Below are 18,579 nucleotides of genomic sequence, written 5' to 3' on the forward strand. Positions count from 1 at the left end.
ATCATGTATCCAATATCATTACAACAATGGTACTCATATAAAATAATGATTATCTATATATTTGAGCCTGTTTAGAAGTGTATTTGCAGTTGTTTTTTAAAGTGTTTTTTTACTTAGAAATATATCAAAATAATTTTTTTTTATTTTTTAAAAATTATTTTTGAAATCAACGCATCAAAATGATGTAAACACACACAAAAAAAAATTTAAAGTAAAGAAAAAAAAATTTTAATTTTTTTAAAAACGCTTTTAAACACAAAAACAAACAGAGCTTAGTTGTTGAGTGCGTTGAAAATCTTTGTTTTTTTTTATTTATAAACATTCTTTTATTTTGAAATGATGATTAAATGATTGTATATAATCTAATAAAAGGCATGATTAATGATGATTAAATGATTGTATATAATCTAATAAAAGGTATGATTAGGGAAGGGATAAAATTAGATAGAAATACTTTTTTTAAAAAATAGATATAAATAAAATAAAATTTATGATCCTATAAAAAATGATAAGAATGTTATTAGATATTTTTTAATTTACATAAAATATTTCTTGATAAGATATAACTATTTTTTTATAAAAAAATAAATATCTAAATATAAAACAAATTATTTTTTATCTCATGACGTGCACAAATAATAAAAAAATTCAACTACAAGTGAAATTACGAATTACCCTGTCCATTCCCATTTAAATAACTAACAATTCAATCCCTTGTAACTAAAAGACAACTAATAATAATCGTTTGCCAGCAAAAGTCACTTGCTTTGAAATCGAGGCCTCCTATTTAATGACTTTATTTAGTATTTAAGATTTTATTTAAGATGTCCCTATTTATTTGATTAATTAATTAATTAAGCTATAGGATTTCACATGCTTGAAATCGAGGTCTGCTATTTAATGACCTTACTTAGCATGTAAGATTTTATTTAAGATGTTCCTAATTAATTATTAATTATTAATTAAGCTAAAGGATTTGGATTCAAGAAAAAGACAGCCTATTTTTATGTGGCAACTAGTCAAATCAAATCTTTGCCCTTCACTTCTCATCAAACGTCCCCAAGATACTTGGAATTTACGTCATCATGGGCCTTACCATTTTTTTGTGTATATATACAAAACTTTTTTTAAAAAAAAAAACATTGAAAGCTTCAAAATATTAGAAAGAAAATAAAAATACGTGAGACAAAAACATTGCTTTATCAGCTTTTTTTTTGTGGCGTTTACGTTAAGCTTGTGAAAATCTTACACATTATAAAAGTACAAGAATTTGGTCAGTTTTCTTACCATTTTTCGTTTTTTTATCACAAGCGTACGAGCTTTCTTGTTCCTTCAACCTTCTCTTTGCATTTTCCTGAGAAAAGGGAAAAAAAAAATCTCCATTACAAGTTTTCTAATTTCAAGAATTCATTTCCCAGATAAGTCTTAATTTCTTTTTGTTCAAGCAAAGTATCAAGTTGCAATCTTTAGCTGAAAGAAGGTTTCTTTTCTTTTTAAGATTTTGTTTTGCATCTCTCTGAATTGGGATTTGTTTGTTCTCTGGAGGAGAAAGAATTTGTCTTGATTTGGAGGGATAGACAGAGTTTATTACTTTTCCTTTCGTGTTGTTTGGTTTTCTGGTTTTGAAGTCATTGTGTGCTTAAAAAGAGAAGAGCTCATTTGAGATTCAAGGGAGAAATTTAGATTTTTGACGTTTTTTGTGGGAATTGGCACCATTTTGGAGGAAAAGTTTGAATTTGGTTTGTGGGGTCTGCTGTATTAGAGCTTGGTTTTGACTTGCCTGTGTCTGTGGTCTGTTGTATGTTAGTATATTCTTGATTTGAGTTGTGAAGATCTGTTTACCTCATGCTTTTGAAGTTCTAGCCTATCTTGTTCCTGCAATTTTAAAGCTTTTACACAGAAGCGGTTGTTGGGTTTCAGTTATTTATCTTGTAGGTGAGTTCGGTTGTTAGTTTGTGAACTGTTTGATTAGATTGTTGTGGATTTTGAGGTTTTAGTTTGGATAATCATAATATAGTTAGTTGATATTGAGTTGTAGTTCTTGGATTTTGGATTGTCGGATTCCCAATGGCGAAGGAGAACGGAAAGAATAAGAAACAGGTAGGAAGACAATCAAGTGAGAATGATATGAAGCAACCTAAGGTTGGGAATAATAGCCCTAAGGCGCTGGATAAGGACACTGCAGTCTTCATTTCCATGTCACAAGAATTGAAGGAGGAAGGGAACAAGTTGTTTCAGAAGAGAGACCATGAAGGAGCCATGTTGAAGTACGAAAAGGCCATCAAGTTGCTTCCGAGGAATCATATAGATGTATCCTATCTTCGGAGTAATATGGCCGCATGTTATATGCAGATGGGTCTGAGTGAATATCCCAGGGCAATTCATGAGTGTAATTTGTCGTTAGAGGTCACACCAAAGTATAGTAAGGCACTGTTGAAGAGAGCAAGGTGTTATGAGGCTTTGAATAGGCTGGAGTTGGCTATGAGAGATGTCAGTACGGTTTTGAAAATGGAGCCAAATAATTTCATGGCATCAGAGATTTCAGAAAGGGTGAAAAAGACAATTGAGCAGAAGGGGCTAAGGGTGAACGATACAGTAATTGAACTGCCTCCAGAATATGTTGAACCCCCTGTTGCCTCATCTAAACTAGCGAAACAGAAGACAAAGAAGAAGAAGGGCAAAAAAGTAGAGGAAAAAAAGACTGCAGGTGAAACTGAGCAAAAGATGGTTGGGGATGAAGTTGAGGGACAGAATGCTGGGAAAGAAATTGAATACAGTAGAGTTGATAGCCAACTCGAGGGGAAGAAAGCCGAGGATAAGGTGGTGGTGGAGGAAAAACTGAGGAAAACGGAAGAACCTAAGAAGTCTGTAAAATTGGTTTTTGGGGAGGACATAAGATGGGCTCAGTTGCCTATTAATTGCAACCTCCTGCAACTTAGGGAAGTTATTGCTGATCGGTTTCCAGGCTCAGAAGAGATTCTTATCAAATACAGGGACCATGAAGGTGATTTGGTTACAATAACCTCTGATGAAGAATTAAGGTGGGTAGAAGCATCAGCAGAAACCCAGGTTTCTATCAAGCTGTATCTGGTCGAAGCCAATCCTAAGAAAGACCCATCCTTTGATAGACTTAAGCTGGAGGAGGTGCAAAAACTGGATATCAAACAAAAGCTTGCCACTGAGAATGGGAACATGGAAAATGGCAAGCTGTCTGAAAACAGATCATATTGCTTTGATGAATGGATAGTAGAGTTTGCTAAGCTGTTCAAGAACCATGTCGGGTTCGATTCTGATTCTTATTTGGGTCTTCATGAACTCGGTATGAAGGTGTATTCAGATGCTATGGAGGAAACAGTTACTAGTGAAGAAGCGCAAGACCTTTTCAACACAGCAGCAAGCAAGTTTCAAGAGATGGCAGCTTTGGCACTGTTCAACTGGGGAAACATTCATATGTCCAGGGCAAGGAAGAGGCTCGGCTTCACTGAAGAAGCTTCAAGAGAATCAATACTTAAAGAGATTAGAAAGTCATATGACTGGGCGCAAAAAGAATATATAAAAGCAGGGAAGAGATATGAAGAAGCACTAAGAATCAAACCAGACTTCTATGAAGGTCTTCTAGCTCAAGCGCAGCAGCAGTTTGAACGGGCAAAACTTTCCTGGTATTATGCAATTGGAAACAATGTTGACTTGGAAACATGGCCTTCTGAAGAGGTTGTCCAACTTTATAACATGGCTGAGGACAACATGGAAAAGGGCATGGTAATGTGGGAAGAATTTGAGGCTCAACACCTGAACATTTCCAACGTAGCGAAGGTTAAAGCCCAGTCTCAGAAAACTGGGTCAGACAAGCTATTTAAAGATGTGTTCTCAGAAGATGCTACTGAGCAGGCTAGGAACATGAGGTCCCAGATTAACCTCCTTTGGGGCACCGTACTATATGAGCGGTCAATTATGGAATTCAAATTAGGCCTACCAGTCTGGCAAGAATGCTTGGAAGTCGCAATCGAGAAGTTTCATCTTGCTGGAGCTTCCCCCACAGATATAGCTGTTATGATAAAGAATCATGTTTCAAACGATAATGCACTGGAAGGTATAACTTTTGATTACTTATTAGAAATTTTGTTTAAGAATTATCTCTGAGATGCTAACAAATATATCTGCTTAAAATTCACCATTGCAGGTTTAGGATTTAGAATTGACGAGATAGTACAGGCATGGAAGGAGATGCATGAAGCTAAGAGGTGGCGGAATGGGGTTCCCACATTCCGGCTAGAACCATTACTTCGACGTCGTGTTTCCGATATTTATCATGCCTTGGAGATTTTATGAGTTGCATCCATCAAAACTTTACTATGAATAGATGACTTCTTGCTTAGGTATGTACATGCATGCCAAAAACACTCTCGTTAATCAAGTTCTTTTGCATAAGATGGAAAAATTTCTGTGATACCTTGGCTGCCAGCTACCATTTATATGTTATGTGCAAATTTCATATAGCAGCTGCTGTCTAATAATTGATAGAGTGACCTTTTCTCCGTTTTTAAATCTCTGCTAGCAACCACTTCACAAGCAGCTCTATGTGGTCACTGCTTTAATTTGTTAAATAGTTCGATCTCAGGAAGGGACAATATCCTTTGACTTGATGAAAATGGCTTTCAAGAATTCAATGTGATTTCTTGTCTGGGATTTTAGTGTTATGCACTCTGGTCAGACCAGTGATAGGCTTTGCGTTATCTCTGCCACTTCTGATTAGTGCATGCTTACCTCTTACCACTCACCACTTCATATTTCAGTCTCCTTAATTAATTTGTTTCTTTGGTTCATCCAGAGGTTAGATGCCTTTTTGCTCAAGATAACCATTGTTGCATGTTCTGCAGGTATCTTCTCCTTAAAATTCAGTTTCAGCCATGTATTTTTAGAAACATCAGAGGTGTAGCTGCTGTAGTAATGGGATTGTATTGCATGATATTAGCAGAAACAGATTCTTCCATTTGTTTACACTGACGGGGATAAGATGAAGCTGCTAAGGTTTCCCTTTTTGTTAATTTCTGCCTCCCCACTTTTTAGACTGACAGTCAACAGGAGATGGTATATGTTATTCATTTGTCAAGTATTCAGCAATTATACATTGTTTGTTTGCCGCTATGATTTATAATCTTGAATTTGGTGTTCTTTGTAAATGTTCATAGTCATGCTAGTTAGTTAGGTTTCAAGGAAACAAGTGTGCTTTTCTACTGGATTGAGTCCAGTGTCTCGTCTTACAAACGTTTGAAAGAAAATCGGTCTTGTTTTTTTCTTTTGATAGAAAATCTTTCTTTACTTCATACGCCAGAAACTATATCTTGACAGATTGCAGCATATGCATTTGTGTAGCATATGAAATCTTTGTAGAATTGAAGTTGGGTTCGTAGCTCCCATCATTTGCCCTACACAACATATGGGTCCCTTTAAAATTGATTGTTAAGTTATTAAGAGTGTAACATGTGAGCAAAATTGGACCTCGGATTATTTTAATCCATCAAATACTCTCATCGGCTGAGCTCGGTGGAAACCACAGGACAGCAGTAACTAGGTAAAAAGGATTATACAGGTTCCAGTACAGTGATATCTTAAGAATCGAAGATGGTGTCTTATTCAGATGAAATATTAGATAAGCCCGGTTTTGCATGAGCACCTACTCATGTAAACAGGGTGGAACCCTATATCAAGTGATGATATAGATTCACTCACACCCCACTTTGTGGTGTGAACTCATTAGACATTGTGTCACGAAAATGGCAGGTGAGCCAAGCTCATGCAATGCTTTCTCGCCGTATTGCAATAATTCTCGTCTTACAGGCCCTTCGACATGCCTCTTTGGTGACCCGCCAGAGGCAAGGTCAGGTGAGACTTTACCCCCAACAAGAGATTTCAATGGGGTTAAATATCAATATGAAGTACGGTATGACTCATACCTCTGCGATAAGAACCTGAAAGTTTTAAGCGCTGAGGATGTGTTTTTGCGCCAGATGATACTGATAGAAAGGCCTCATAATAAAGAATGAGTGCAATGCGTAAACAAAAGATATCTCCACATGCATGGTGCATTGATGAAGTCGTCCTGTGCCATCAGGATAAAATATTTGAAGTGGACAGGGGATAGAAATTAGGGGTGATTATTTTTTATTTGTTTCGGTTTTTATCAAAAAAAAGTAACCAAACTGAAATATTTTTTTTAAAAAAAAAACCGAAACCGGGTCAAACCGACCGGTTTCGGTTTGGTTCGGTTCGGTTTTTTTAGGACAAAAACCGGTTTAGCTCAGTTTTTCCGGTTTTGGCTCGGTTTTTTCCGGTTTTGGCTCGGTTTGGCTCTTTTTTTCCGGTTTTTTTCAGTTTCGGTTCGGTTCAGTTTTTTCGGTTTTCTGCTTATAAAACCGAAACCGAACCGGCTGGTTTTTTTTAAATTTTAATCGGTTTTTTTTTTCGGTTTGGTTTTTTCGGTTATTAATCTGGTTTTTTCGATTTAATCGGTTTTTTGGTTTTTTTGCTCACTCCCGATAGAAATGCACACCCTTAATTTGAGAAAGGGTGTTTTTGTGGTTTTTAACTTGTTTTTTAATGACATTTATTAATTTTAATGATTTGATATTTTATATATATACAAAACATTATTTTAGAAAGAAACATAATCACTCAGCGACAGAAAACACTCACCGTTGAATGGCCGTCAACCCAGAAACAAGACCGGATTCCTACCCAACCATATAAACACAAAGGAAATTACACTAGAAAAAAAGAGCTGCCAAGAATCCTTCCAAGAGCTATATTATTTCCAGCATGGCTAATTAATCCTAACATAATAAAGGGATAATTATATAAAGCCTACTGAAGGGAGGGTCACAAGACAGGCCAATTTAGGTTTAAGGTGCATTTGTTCCGGTTCTCTTGTATATGAACCTTCACTCAGTAGCTTCACGCATTACCAGCCATGCCATAAAACTATTTCAAATATAGCCATGGTGCACAACAGGTTCCAAGCACATGGAATCTTCATATAAATAAAAGTGAAGCTTATGTTTCTTTTGACAAAGTGGTGGACAAGTAAAGTACATGAACCAAGAGGTTTGCTCTTTCTGTGGTCTCAGGTTCGAGTCCTGTGGTTGCTCATATGATGGCCACTGGAGGCTTACATGATCGTTAACTTCAGGACCCGTGGGAATAGTTGAGGTGCGCGCAAGCTGGCCCGAACACCCACGTTAAACTAAAAAAAATAAAAATACATGAACCAATATAAACGTATGATCATACACGGGAGCAGCGTTTTCAGCAGTATTTTCAATTCAAGACCAAATCAAACTAAGGACAGTTTGTTTTTATGTAATCAACAACTAACTGAATTCTGCATGTGCGTTATTTTTTAAAACATTTTTATATTAGCTAATACTAATGTCACTGCTGTTAGTTGTATTCCATTGTTAAGCCTTCAAGCTGCAAATGTCTCTGGTACTCGAAGCTAACATGTTGATTCTTCTGCACGTAACGTGAACAGAAATTGAATTAACAACTCTATTGAGGAATTCTAAAAACCAAATCTTACAGGGGAACGTGGGAATTGTTTATGTTTAAGACCTAGTTGATCAAATTTATAAGTTTGGAATTCATTTTAGAATTAAAATATAATGTAAGGACCAAAATTAAGTTTATCTTTTTTTTTTTTTTGAGTTTCTGTGCTTAAAAAACGTTGAAAACACCATGCTTGTTAGCTTTACTGGTGTATTTGTTTAGAGCTCTAGACTCTGATGTCTTAGTATTTTCAAGATGATTTTAAATTATTTTTTTATTTTAAAAAGCATTAAATTGATATTGATGTTTTTAAAATTACTGAAGAAAAATTAAAAAATCAATTCAGTATTTTTTTTAAACAAAAAACACTCCAGCTGCATCACAAAACACATATTAAACAAGTTATAAATAAAAGAAAAATTGAAGATAAAATATTCTGAAAAATATTCTCATGCGACTTAAGATATTTTTATGAATTCAATTTCCAAAAATTTCCGTGTATTAAATGGGTGAATCTAATTAGTAAAATTTCATAAATTCAATTGTTGAAGTTTTAACAATGAATTTACCTGTTGAAATTTTCTACAATTGGATTTACTATAAAGATTTTTTCTTTAGCTTTTGCTGTATGAGATATTCGAAACAGATATTAACTACTAATAGGTTATTTGACATTGCGATTGAAATTATATTTGGAAGTGTTTTAAAAATATGTGGCTTGAAAAATATTAAATTAATATTTTTCTAGTATTATTTTTAATAATTTTAATATATTAATATAAAAAAATTAAAAACAAAACTATTTTAATATATTTTCAAATAAAAATTACTTTTAATCACAATACCAAACCCATATAAAATTGATCCAAGTTAGGTTTAAAATTAATCCATCAATGCTATTAATGGGCTTGGCAAGAATGTTTTTTCCTTTCTAATTTTTTATTTTATTTTAAGGAAATAGTCAAATAGATGATAATGAAAGTTTTGCTAAAGATTCATTTCCAAAGGATTTATTTTAAACAGTTTCATCATTATTTCAGAAGCAAACATTAGACAACTCCATAAAAGCTCACCATTGCTTGTATAAAAAGGCACTCCCATTAATTATTAGGCAAGTGGATTCAATGCCTATGATAAGAGATTAATTACACGCAATCATTGTTTATGATAAAGATTTAAACTTCATTACATTGAAATTTTATGAATTGTTTAACCTTTACGTACGTAATTTATCTTTCTTAAAATCAAAGAGATATATCTAATTTTGATATATAAAGTTATTTGAAAATCTATTTATCTTCTAATTGTAGCGTTCTTCTTTAATAAAAATAAAGAGATGGACCTAATCTTTATATATAAAAATTGATAAAAAAAAAATACTACTTTTTTTTGTTTGATAAATGTTTCTAGCATGAGATGTAAAGGATTACCTCTAATTTAGAATGGATTTTGCCTTGGATGGTGATATAATGGTGAGTTTAATTCTTGCAAAAACTAGTTTAAGATACCACTTAGCCGTAAACCACAATCCACCTCTCTTGCGGATGCTGATTTCTTTGTTGAATAAACCTGCACCAAATTTGAAGTACGAAATAAGAACAATCAGCAACAAGTTAAAGGGTACATGCTTGCAACTCCCACTTCTAAATTATTCAAAAAAGTGTATTTGACAAGCTTAACTCAAGTTATCAAGAACAGTTTTGACTATATTGTTTGGAAAAAGATGTCTCATCTTAGTCACTGCTTGACAATCAACATTAGGCCAATGAAGCAAAACAAAATTCAATGGCTGGTAGCACATGCAACACTGCAGCTTTGCGGATAGGGAAACCCCGGAAAAGCTATAAATTATGAAATTGGATGCCATTCTGGAGAATGCAGATCCTGCCATATGAACTTTGAAAAGGGATTTGTATAATTGTAAGAAATAACGATGCGAGAAGACAACAGCAAGTTACATGGTAAGGTACAAGAAGCAATAGTGCTCTCTGTAGTAGTGTACCCACACAGCTAAATCTGATTTTCACTAACAGCTGCTACAAACATTTAAGAGGGTAAATCTGTACAAAAATTGAGCACCTTTAGGGGCAAAAAAGAGCACCAATCAATCAAATAACAAAAGCTCAATCACATGGGTTTATGATACAAAACATATCAATTTCAGCTTGTATCACAGTATCATGCAGCTGCAACAGTTCGGGCACTGCTTCTTCCAAGACCAAGACCACCCAAACCCAAGGGTTCGGTGTCCGATTTAGACCTCCCTTGGTGATCGTGGCTGCAGTGGGAAGAATGAACATGACCATGATGGATTTTACTTTCCGAATTCACATTGATGGAAACATGGCCATTGCCATTCATGTGATGAGAATGAGCATCCCCATTTTGCAGGTTTGAATTCCTTGACATGTGCATCATTCCAATCCCCTCAGAATGTGGAGAATCTTCAAAATACTCCACATCTTCATTGTAACCATTGATCAAGAAATCTGAACAATTCTTTTTACAGCCATGATCAAATGGGTTTCTGAAGCGACCCCCTGGGCCCCTGAGATAGCTATAACGCAGTACATTTGCCATTTCATTGGTAGTTATATTACGAGATATCTGTCACAGGAGAAGAAATGATTCAGCACTATTCATCTAAAAGTGTTAAAAATGACAGCATGAATCACCTTCAGAGTTCAATGGCAAAGCACAGCTTGTCAACACATGGAACATTCATCACAAAAGAAGTTTGAAAACAAAATGCTCTTTTAATTATACATCATTTGATATCCTCTTGAAGTGTATATCTCATTTAACGCATGCTATCCTACCTAATACACTCCCTTAGTATAAAATAGTAAATTACATGAACTCCAACAAAACAACTTTTTTCTTCAGACACAGCACACAGTAACAGCAAGAAACTGCACTTAACAGTCCATATGGTTACCGGTATGCAACTCTAAAGTGCATCACAATAGCATATCATGTGAAAATATAAGCATGCAACTCAAGCTTATGAGTTCAATTACTCTGTAACAGCTGCTACAGAACAAATCACCCAAGACAATCAGTCAGATATTCAGCACTTGCAGATGTTTACAGGATTTACCTGAGAGGCTTGTACAATGGTTAATACTGCCACGCCAAAGAAGAGGAAGAAATCCATAATCAGAAATGATATAGCACCAATATGATGAGATACAGCATGGTTTATCCATGCTCCCAGAGAAGAGGGAGCCAAAGGATCAGTCAAAACTCCTGCATACCGCAAATCATTCTCAATCAGAAACTTCCCCGTCCCACCAAAAAAATATATATATATATATGCTTAGAAATGGCTAAATCTGAAAGGCTAATCAGTCACATACTTGTGAGAGTCACTCCACCAGTTATCAACATTGCTGAAACTTCCAGAACAAGAAATGCAAAGAATTCCCACTTGTTTTTCTGCATCAGACACAAATATGCCACATTATTTTATAGAGAGGTAAATACAGTTGAAAAGTATCTACGATATGAATCTTCAGTGCAGGTTAAACCATGTAAATTTAAATGCCAAGGTCCCCCTAAGGAAAGCTCAGGTCGTGTGCATATGTAATAAACTAAATGCAAGTATCAAGCCATTATTTTTATGCCTGCCAGTCAGACATGGATTCCAAACAGTCAAAGATCAATTTATCTGGCTGAATGTTATCAAACTAATTGCCAGGGAAATCAACTGAGATCTGTTTCATGAATGTGTGACATTAACCATACATTCTCCTTGTTGATAAAAGACGAAGTGGAAATGTGAGTTGAAAGAAAAGACATCAAACAGTATTTACGCACCTTGCCAATGCAATTAGATACCCAAGGGCAATGATGATCAAATTGTTCAACACATCGATCACATGTGGAACAGTGCTTTGCACGAAGAGGTCTGACAATCTGATTATTATTTGAAATTGGATTAATTAACAAAATGTCACTAAACCGAGCATCAATCAGAGAAAGCTAGATGAATTGCTCATCGAGCAAGATCCATATAGGCTGCCAAAAATCAGTACCTTGCATGTCGCACAGAGCTGAGACCAATTCCCAGTGAGCAAAGCAGGATTATTTATCTCAATCTTCAAAAGTGGCTCCTAGAATAAAAAGCCAAATATAAATACAGAAGTGATCAGAGAATATACAGGGCCTGCGTTTTTGTTTAGAAAAAGAAAGACAAAGAAAACTCTGCACGACTTCAATAAAAGAACTGACTAGAAAACTATCTTTCTACATGCCAAAGAACCATGAATAGTAATAAATATAAGCATGATTAATCTAAAAGGGATGAAACATACATCATCTTTCATATTTTGTGGATCGTGCACATTCATTCTAATGTAACCCGGATCCTTCCTGCCAAGAGATAATCGAAAGAAGAAAGTGAAATATCAATTGAGATTGCTATGTTCAAGTTTGGTGTTACATCATAATTTTGTGTAATTCACATTGTAACATGAACAAAAAAAATCAGGCATGGATGCATGTAATCAATTGGAGATGTGATATGCAATAAGATAAGCAATAATTATGTATAAAGAAACATACTGAAAGGTGTGCTGAAGGTGATCATCATATCTTGGGAACATGATGCAAAAGTAATGTATGTTTTTCTCACCAAACATGGGTGTCTTTATGAGACAACAGATGAATACGGCACAACAGCCAACAGAAGAAGGTCTGCTAAACTCAAAAGGATCAATGTACATTGGAACACTGTGACCATAAATTTCCAATAGTGTGCAACTGTTTCACAATGCTGCTCCGAATAAACAAACTAAAGGCATTTCATGATTGATTTAGGTCAGAACAGCCACATCTAGACATGCAAAGAATTTTTTCCATGTTGCTTATAATTTATACAGTGCGTTTAATCCATATTGCTTCACAAACAGTGGTCCTACTGTATCTCAACTATATCAAATTGCTCACTCCACAAATATCTGAATTTGAGCATTGCAGGAATGCATTGCCCCCTGAGCAATATAATGGAGGCCTCAAATGCATAGAGGATCTACATTCTTCCTTTACATATTTCTCTATTTTTATTAATGATTTTCTTTAGCAACAGAAAACGATAAGGAATAGAAAGCATAGGCAACAGTTCTAGCATGGATTTATTCAGCTATACAACACATAGCTAGAATGCACAATAGAGCATACCTGCTACACCTATAAAACATAACTAGTCCAGCAGTGACTAGGAAAACAGCCAACCAGGCAAGAAGGCCAAAGCCAGCTGTTAACTTTGGCAGATTTGAAGCTGTACCGAAAGTTATTAAATTAAAAATGTAAGACAAGGACATGGTAGTGTAATCTTGATGATAGGAGTAAAAATACACTGTAACAAAGAGATAATGGAAGATACCCAAGATGACAGCGTGAACATAGGTCACGAGGAGAAGTAATATTATGAACCATAACACAGGTGCTAGCCCCAACTTTGAGAGGCGTCCCAGTCGACTGTTCCCATCACACTGTTTGTCAAGCAACCTTCTAGCATTTCCCTGCAGACTAAGATTTATTAGAAAATATAACTTGAAGAAAAAACTTCAGAGCCTTTCAAATGACAACAGAGCACTAAGAAACTTGGAAAAGTAAACAGAAAACTCATCAAAAAATTTAAAATTCTTAGGAAAAGTAAAAATTCAAACAAAAACAGAACACTAAGCCACACTTGGAAGGAAATTGAAAAATAAATGGGAGAAAAGGCATAGGCTATGTATATCAGGTCTTGTCATATTCAGGTAGATCAGGTTTCCAGGTAATCATCCATACACAGAAAGATCCTCCCACAGTTCTCCTTCATCAACTGAGAACTAATGATTCTATCTAAATCTTAGCTGGCTTGCAAATAGCTATTACCAGTTCATCAGAGAAGGTCTATTACATGTCTGCATTGAGATAGTATTGTCACCACTATGGAGGTACCTACAAGGAAATACTAGAGTCCACAAATAGACTTTCAGATGAGATTAAATATATTTATCGAAATGGAAGGGTTTCTGTCAAAAAGGATATCACAATTATAGAGACAAATCAAGCCTCGATAACCTAGAACCACACATCATTAGTAAACTATATTTCAAAATAGGGAGGATGACCTTTGCCTACATGAGAGCCAAAGAAGTGAATGAGGGTAGATCCAGAAAGAATAAAAGTCTTTGAAATAGAACACTTCATATAAATGGATGCAACACAACATAGAAAACCAACAAGATTAGAATACAAGCTTCCATTCACTGTGGAATCCTACCATTACATTGTCCTTGCCACATCCGCAAGTTCCCAGGGTGCCTCTTGAAACAGTTCTAGCATACACTTCTTTTATTGTTATCCTTCTTAATCATTGCAATATTATTTTACTTCTGTCTTTAAGACATATTATTTCAATGGTGAATCACTAACCACAAAAGGCATTTGAGCTTCACATAACATATAGAAAAAACAATAAATCCCTTAAAAAGTAACATCACTAACCAATTTAAATTATTTTTATTATGGAACACATACAAGGAAAAAAGCAACTTGTCGATGATTCTTGTCAGAAGCAAGTTGTGCCGGTGTAAGGCCAGTGTTATCAGTCACCATCAAGTCTTCCTTCTTGCCAGCCTGTACTAACACTGTGCATGCCTCCAAGTTACCCCTAATAGCAGCCCAATGGAGAGGAGTGCAACCTGATGTATAAATGAAATATAGTAAGGGAATAGACACACTTATCCATACAGGTTAACACATGTATATTTCATCTATTTCTTTCTATATTGACAAAACAGAAGTTCAACATTTGGGAAGCTGATTTACCCTCTCTATCCTGGCGTCCTCTATAAGAATCCAGAAATAATAGAAGGCGTATACAATCAGGAAAACCTTTATAAGCAGCCCTAAAATAATCCAAGAAAGAAACAGATTAGAAAAAAAAATCAAAGCACCACCAATAGCTGATAAAAAAGAAAATATGGTACGAAGTACTCGGTAAAGGAGCTACTTGATACAGAAAAATAATGACCAACAAAGGAATTGATAATGGCTTAACATTTAATATGGAAGCTAAATTGTTGATTTTAAGCAAGTGTGACGCACTGAGATATTTGTCAACAAAACCAAAAGCATGGACAGGTGATATTCTTATATAAAGGCTATGCAAGCTGTTATGTCATTGTGAGCAAACCACAATGGCATATACCAAGCAGGAAAATGTTGAAATATATTAGAAAAAAAAAACAAAAACAAAAAAAACAGTTTCAAGTAAACAATAATCTCTTCAATAATAAAAGGGAAGGGGAAGTTCTCATATACCAGTGCAAAGGGCTTCTTCCATCAACATCAGGAACATCAGGGTCAGCATTCCATTTTGAGACAATGTGATAGAGAAAAGCCGTCTGACCATATTGAGCTGCAACATGAGTTGTCTGCATTGATGTCAAATTAACAACCAGCAGATTGTTATCCTCAGATTTCACAGCTAAGTTCTAATTAGAGCAACTAATAACTGGCTATATCAGGACAGTAAAGCAAAGCACGGCATCTAGAAACCTCCCTTTTTATGCATCTAGCATGATTCAAACAGTCCAAGTTATTGCATAGAAATAGTTATCAGTTATCTTGGGAAGGCATCTCCACAAATAAAGGAGGGCACTGCAAAAGTGTGATTGCCTATATCTTGATAGCACAAATTAAAGGGAATATTTAAAAAGTTAACAAGCAGCCAGAGCTTATAACTAGAGATAGAATCAACAAGTTCACTGGACCCCTAAATATTCAAGACTAAAAAAAACAGGGGCAGAAAATAGTATCATTGCACTTCTTAAGTTCAAGTTCTGATCAATTCAGCATTCAAACAGGAGAAGCTGAAACCCTGTCTAACAGATCCCAGATAATAGATTGCCATAGAATTGCTCCTTAAATATGAAAAATTCATCCCATTTTAAATGTATTTTCTGTTGATATATTTGGAAGTTTTCCATCACTCAAAGAATCTATTAAATGGATGAAGTTACCAACAATCAAATGGTGAGTCCAAAAGCTGGCTTGTAATGTTGAGCTCGGAAGCTTTACTAGAGCAATAAGCTTCCTTCAAGAGAAATATGCAAACTTCACCATTTTGCAGCACATGGTCCATTTTCTATGCATGACCAATGTTTCGGATCCTGTTTACAAGTGAGAGAAGGTCCTCTCATCCATGTTACAGAATCTCTCAATATAAATTAGATGAGCACAGCCACCTGCTCTGGTTATACTGTGTTCAAGCAGAAACAGGCTATCAAAGTTTTGCATATTTGATGCATGACCTCTTGCACACCGGATATAGAATCTCTTGAAGAAGCATAAAAGAGAACAAAGAAAGAGCAAACCAAGGGATCTGAAAACTCAGTTCAATCCATGTCTTCAATTAAAGTAAAAACAAATTGACCAAAGAGTATTAGACTTCCCTACTTATTACCAAATCCATGACCCAATCAGAGGGGGAAAAGATCAATATTATTCACCAAAAAATAAAAAAGGGGCACACCTTGAAGGGGAAGTGAAGAGCTCCTCAAATGATCCTACATTATATCAATTTTGCATAAAATAACCACATCAAACTCCAGCCCTCTTGGTTGCTAGCCCAAGACTTCTATCGTTACAACAGAAGTTCATCCTCACAAATTTATTTCAAGAAATAAAAACCAACACTAGGGTGCGAAACAACACGACCAATAAGCAGTTTTCATGATTAAGGATGTAAACAATCACTGTGACATTATTTAACACTATCAATTAACAAGAAAATAATTTGCACAGAAGCCACAAATGCGTCCCAAAGTTTTTAGATATTCATTCTTTTTGTATATGTTCATCCTTAATGATAAACTGCGACGGATAAAACAACAGACGTACATGCATTAGTGAATTTCCATACCCTAATGACACGTGAACAAAGCTGATGCATTTATGACTAGGTAAGTGCTAGAGGTGCCAAGTTAAAAAAAGGTAATAATTTCACAGCACATATATCACTTCAAACCACAATTATAAAACAGCTCTTATCTCTCCCTTAAATGAAGCAAATGCATATTTACACAACAAAGATGACACTAACCTGATAGCCATACATATCAGCAGCATTTACCCTCGCACCCTCTTGCAGTAACAGCTCAGCAACTTGAATTGCACCCCGAACTGCAGTCCAATGCAATGCTGTCTGCCCTGTATGATCTGTTGCATTTACATCTCCACCATGCTGGCAAAAAGAAAAGGATCCGGTACCAAATTAGTCATCATCCTATATCATCAACTCCAAATAAGTTACCATCAATATCATCCATTGAACTCTCTTTGATCGATACAAACAGACTAAATGACAGTAACTTTAACACAATATCAACTTTCCAGGATCAAAATCATCACTTTTTACCCGGAAAAATAACATAAAAAGAACTAACAAACAAACCAAATCCAACTATTACCTCGCTCCATTAATGCATCAAACCCTAACCAAACAAATTGCACTTCATTCAAAACATTCAAACTAAAAGACACGAACTTTACTACAAAATCCAACTCCCCAAATCAAAATCATCACTTTTTATCAAGAAATGAACTAACAAAAAAAAAAACTTAAACACCTCAATAAACTCTTCAATGCATCAAATCAGACCCACCAGCCAGGCTAATCAAACAAGCAAAGGAAACAAACCCATTAAAAAGCAGAAAAAATAAAAACGAACCAATTCAAGAAACCAATAAAAAAACCAAAAAAAAAGAGAGACAAACCTCAATAATATACTGAGCAGCAGCAGAGCGATTATTCAAAGCAGCCCACTGTAAAGCATAATAACCAAGGCTATCAGGTACAGAAACAGAACAACCTTCACTCTCCACCAATCTATGAAGCTTCTCTAAATCTCCATAAGCAGCTGCTGTGTAAACATCATTTCTCAAACTCTCTTCTCCAACAACAGCAACCCCATTGTTAGCGTTGCCTCCATTGACAGCTGCTGATTCTCGATCGTTGGATTGGACCACCGCATCTTCCTCCACTATCTCTATCTCCGATGACATCTTTGGAGATGTGAATTTGTTGATTGATTTGACGATTTGCGTTCTAAGTTTTTTAGCTAAAAATGTTTAGGGTTATTGGGTTACATGGCCTTCCTTGTTGACTGGGACGGACATCAGGATTGTATTGTAGTTGCCTAATAGAGAGAGAGGAAACCAGAGGGTTAAAGCCAGCCAGTTTGCCTATGATTATCTTCCTTCTTCCTATATAGACATTTTCTCTCTTTTTCCCCCTTAATAATTCATTTGTTTCTTTGGATATTTTTATCTTTTTCTTTATTTATTTATTTTTTTTTCATTTTTGCATGATAGCATTGCATGGGTCCATGGTCAAATGGACAGCCAATATGGTGCTTGTTAAACTCGTCTTAATTTGTGGAATTTAAATAAAATAAATAAAAATATTAACTCGTTAAAATTCTATCAACATGGTTAGGTTGACCTTACTAAAATTCAGTAGGGTCAACTCTATCAAAATAAAAAATATAATGTTATTTTAATAAAAATAATTAATTCATGTTGATTTGATAATCCTCAAATTAAAATAATGACTTAATAACTTAGATTTTTCTTTATATTAATTTCATGATCGAGATTAACAACTGTCACCAATTCATTGGACACATTAATTTAATGATTTTATTATTAATAGATTAGTGAATGTAAACACGCGAAAACTGGCATCAATCGTGGTTATCATCTTCATTGTTGTTATCGCGGTGATTCGCTTTTTTAGTTTTGGAAATATTGGAATGGTTAAACTTTGATTAATTTTCATTAAAAAAACTAAAATATAGTGATGGTGATTTGAGGAATTTAAAATTGCTTGTTCTAAAAAAATGGCTATTTTGGTTTATTAGCACTTTTTTAAAAAAATATTACTGAAATAATATATTATAAATTTTTTTTGGTTAAATCATATAATTTGTAAATATCATGATTGAAAAACATGACATTTATAAATTGTTAGTATTTAAA

At 34.9% G+C, this 18,579-nt stretch overlaps 2 protein-coding genes across 3 annotated transcripts; one reads left to right on the plus strand and one right to left on the minus strand.

Moving 5' to 3' along the window:
- Positions 1 to 1,219: 1,219 nt before the first annotated feature.
- On the plus strand, positions 1,220 to 5,172 carry LOC18111051 (protein PHOX1). The gene is made up of 3 exons (XM_024590667.2): positions 1,220 to 4,090; positions 4,181 to 4,376; positions 4,878 to 5,172. The coding sequence occupies exons 1-2, from the start codon at positions 2,068 to 2,070 to the stop codon at positions 4,327 to 4,329; spliced, it is 2,172 nt and encodes a 723-aa protein (XP_024446435.2). The 5' UTR covers positions 1,220 to 2,067; the 3' UTR covers positions 4,330 to 4,376; positions 4,878 to 5,172.
- A 4,262-nt stretch (positions 5,173 to 9,434) lies between these two features.
- LOC18111053 (protein S-acyltransferase 24) lies at positions 9,435 to 17,838 on the minus strand. Of its 2 annotated transcripts, XM_024590401.2 has the most exons (13): positions 17,317 to 17,836; positions 16,643 to 16,783; positions 14,860 to 14,972; positions 14,365 to 14,444; positions 14,074 to 14,237; positions 12,929 to 13,067; positions 12,724 to 12,823; positions 11,859 to 11,916; positions 11,580 to 11,657; positions 11,362 to 11,460; positions 10,902 to 10,980; positions 10,643 to 10,791; positions 9,435 to 10,149 (listed from the first exon to the last, which is right to left on the minus strand). In XM_024590401.2, the coding sequence occupies exons 1-13, from the start codon at positions 17,602 to 17,604 to the stop codon at positions 9,721 to 9,723; spliced, it is 1,917 nt and encodes a 638-aa protein (XP_024446169.1). In that variant the 5' UTR covers positions 17,605 to 17,836; the 3' UTR covers positions 9,435 to 9,720. The 2 variants fall into 2 exon arrangements, with proteins under 2 accessions (XP_024446169.1, XP_024446170.1); XM_024590402.2 differs by lacking the exons at positions 14,074 to 14,237; positions 14,365 to 14,444; positions 14,860 to 14,972 and having other exon boundaries at positions 17,317 to 17,838.
- Between the last annotated feature and the right edge of the window lie 741 nt (positions 17,839 to 18,579).

Source organism: Populus trichocarpa, chromosome 18 (genome assembly GCF_000002775.5).
Source record: "Populus trichocarpa isolate Nisqually-1 chromosome 18, P.trichocarpa_v4.1, whole genome shotgun sequence".
Lineage (NCBI taxonomy): Eukaryota > Viridiplantae > Streptophyta > Magnoliopsida > Malpighiales > Salicaceae > Populus > Populus trichocarpa.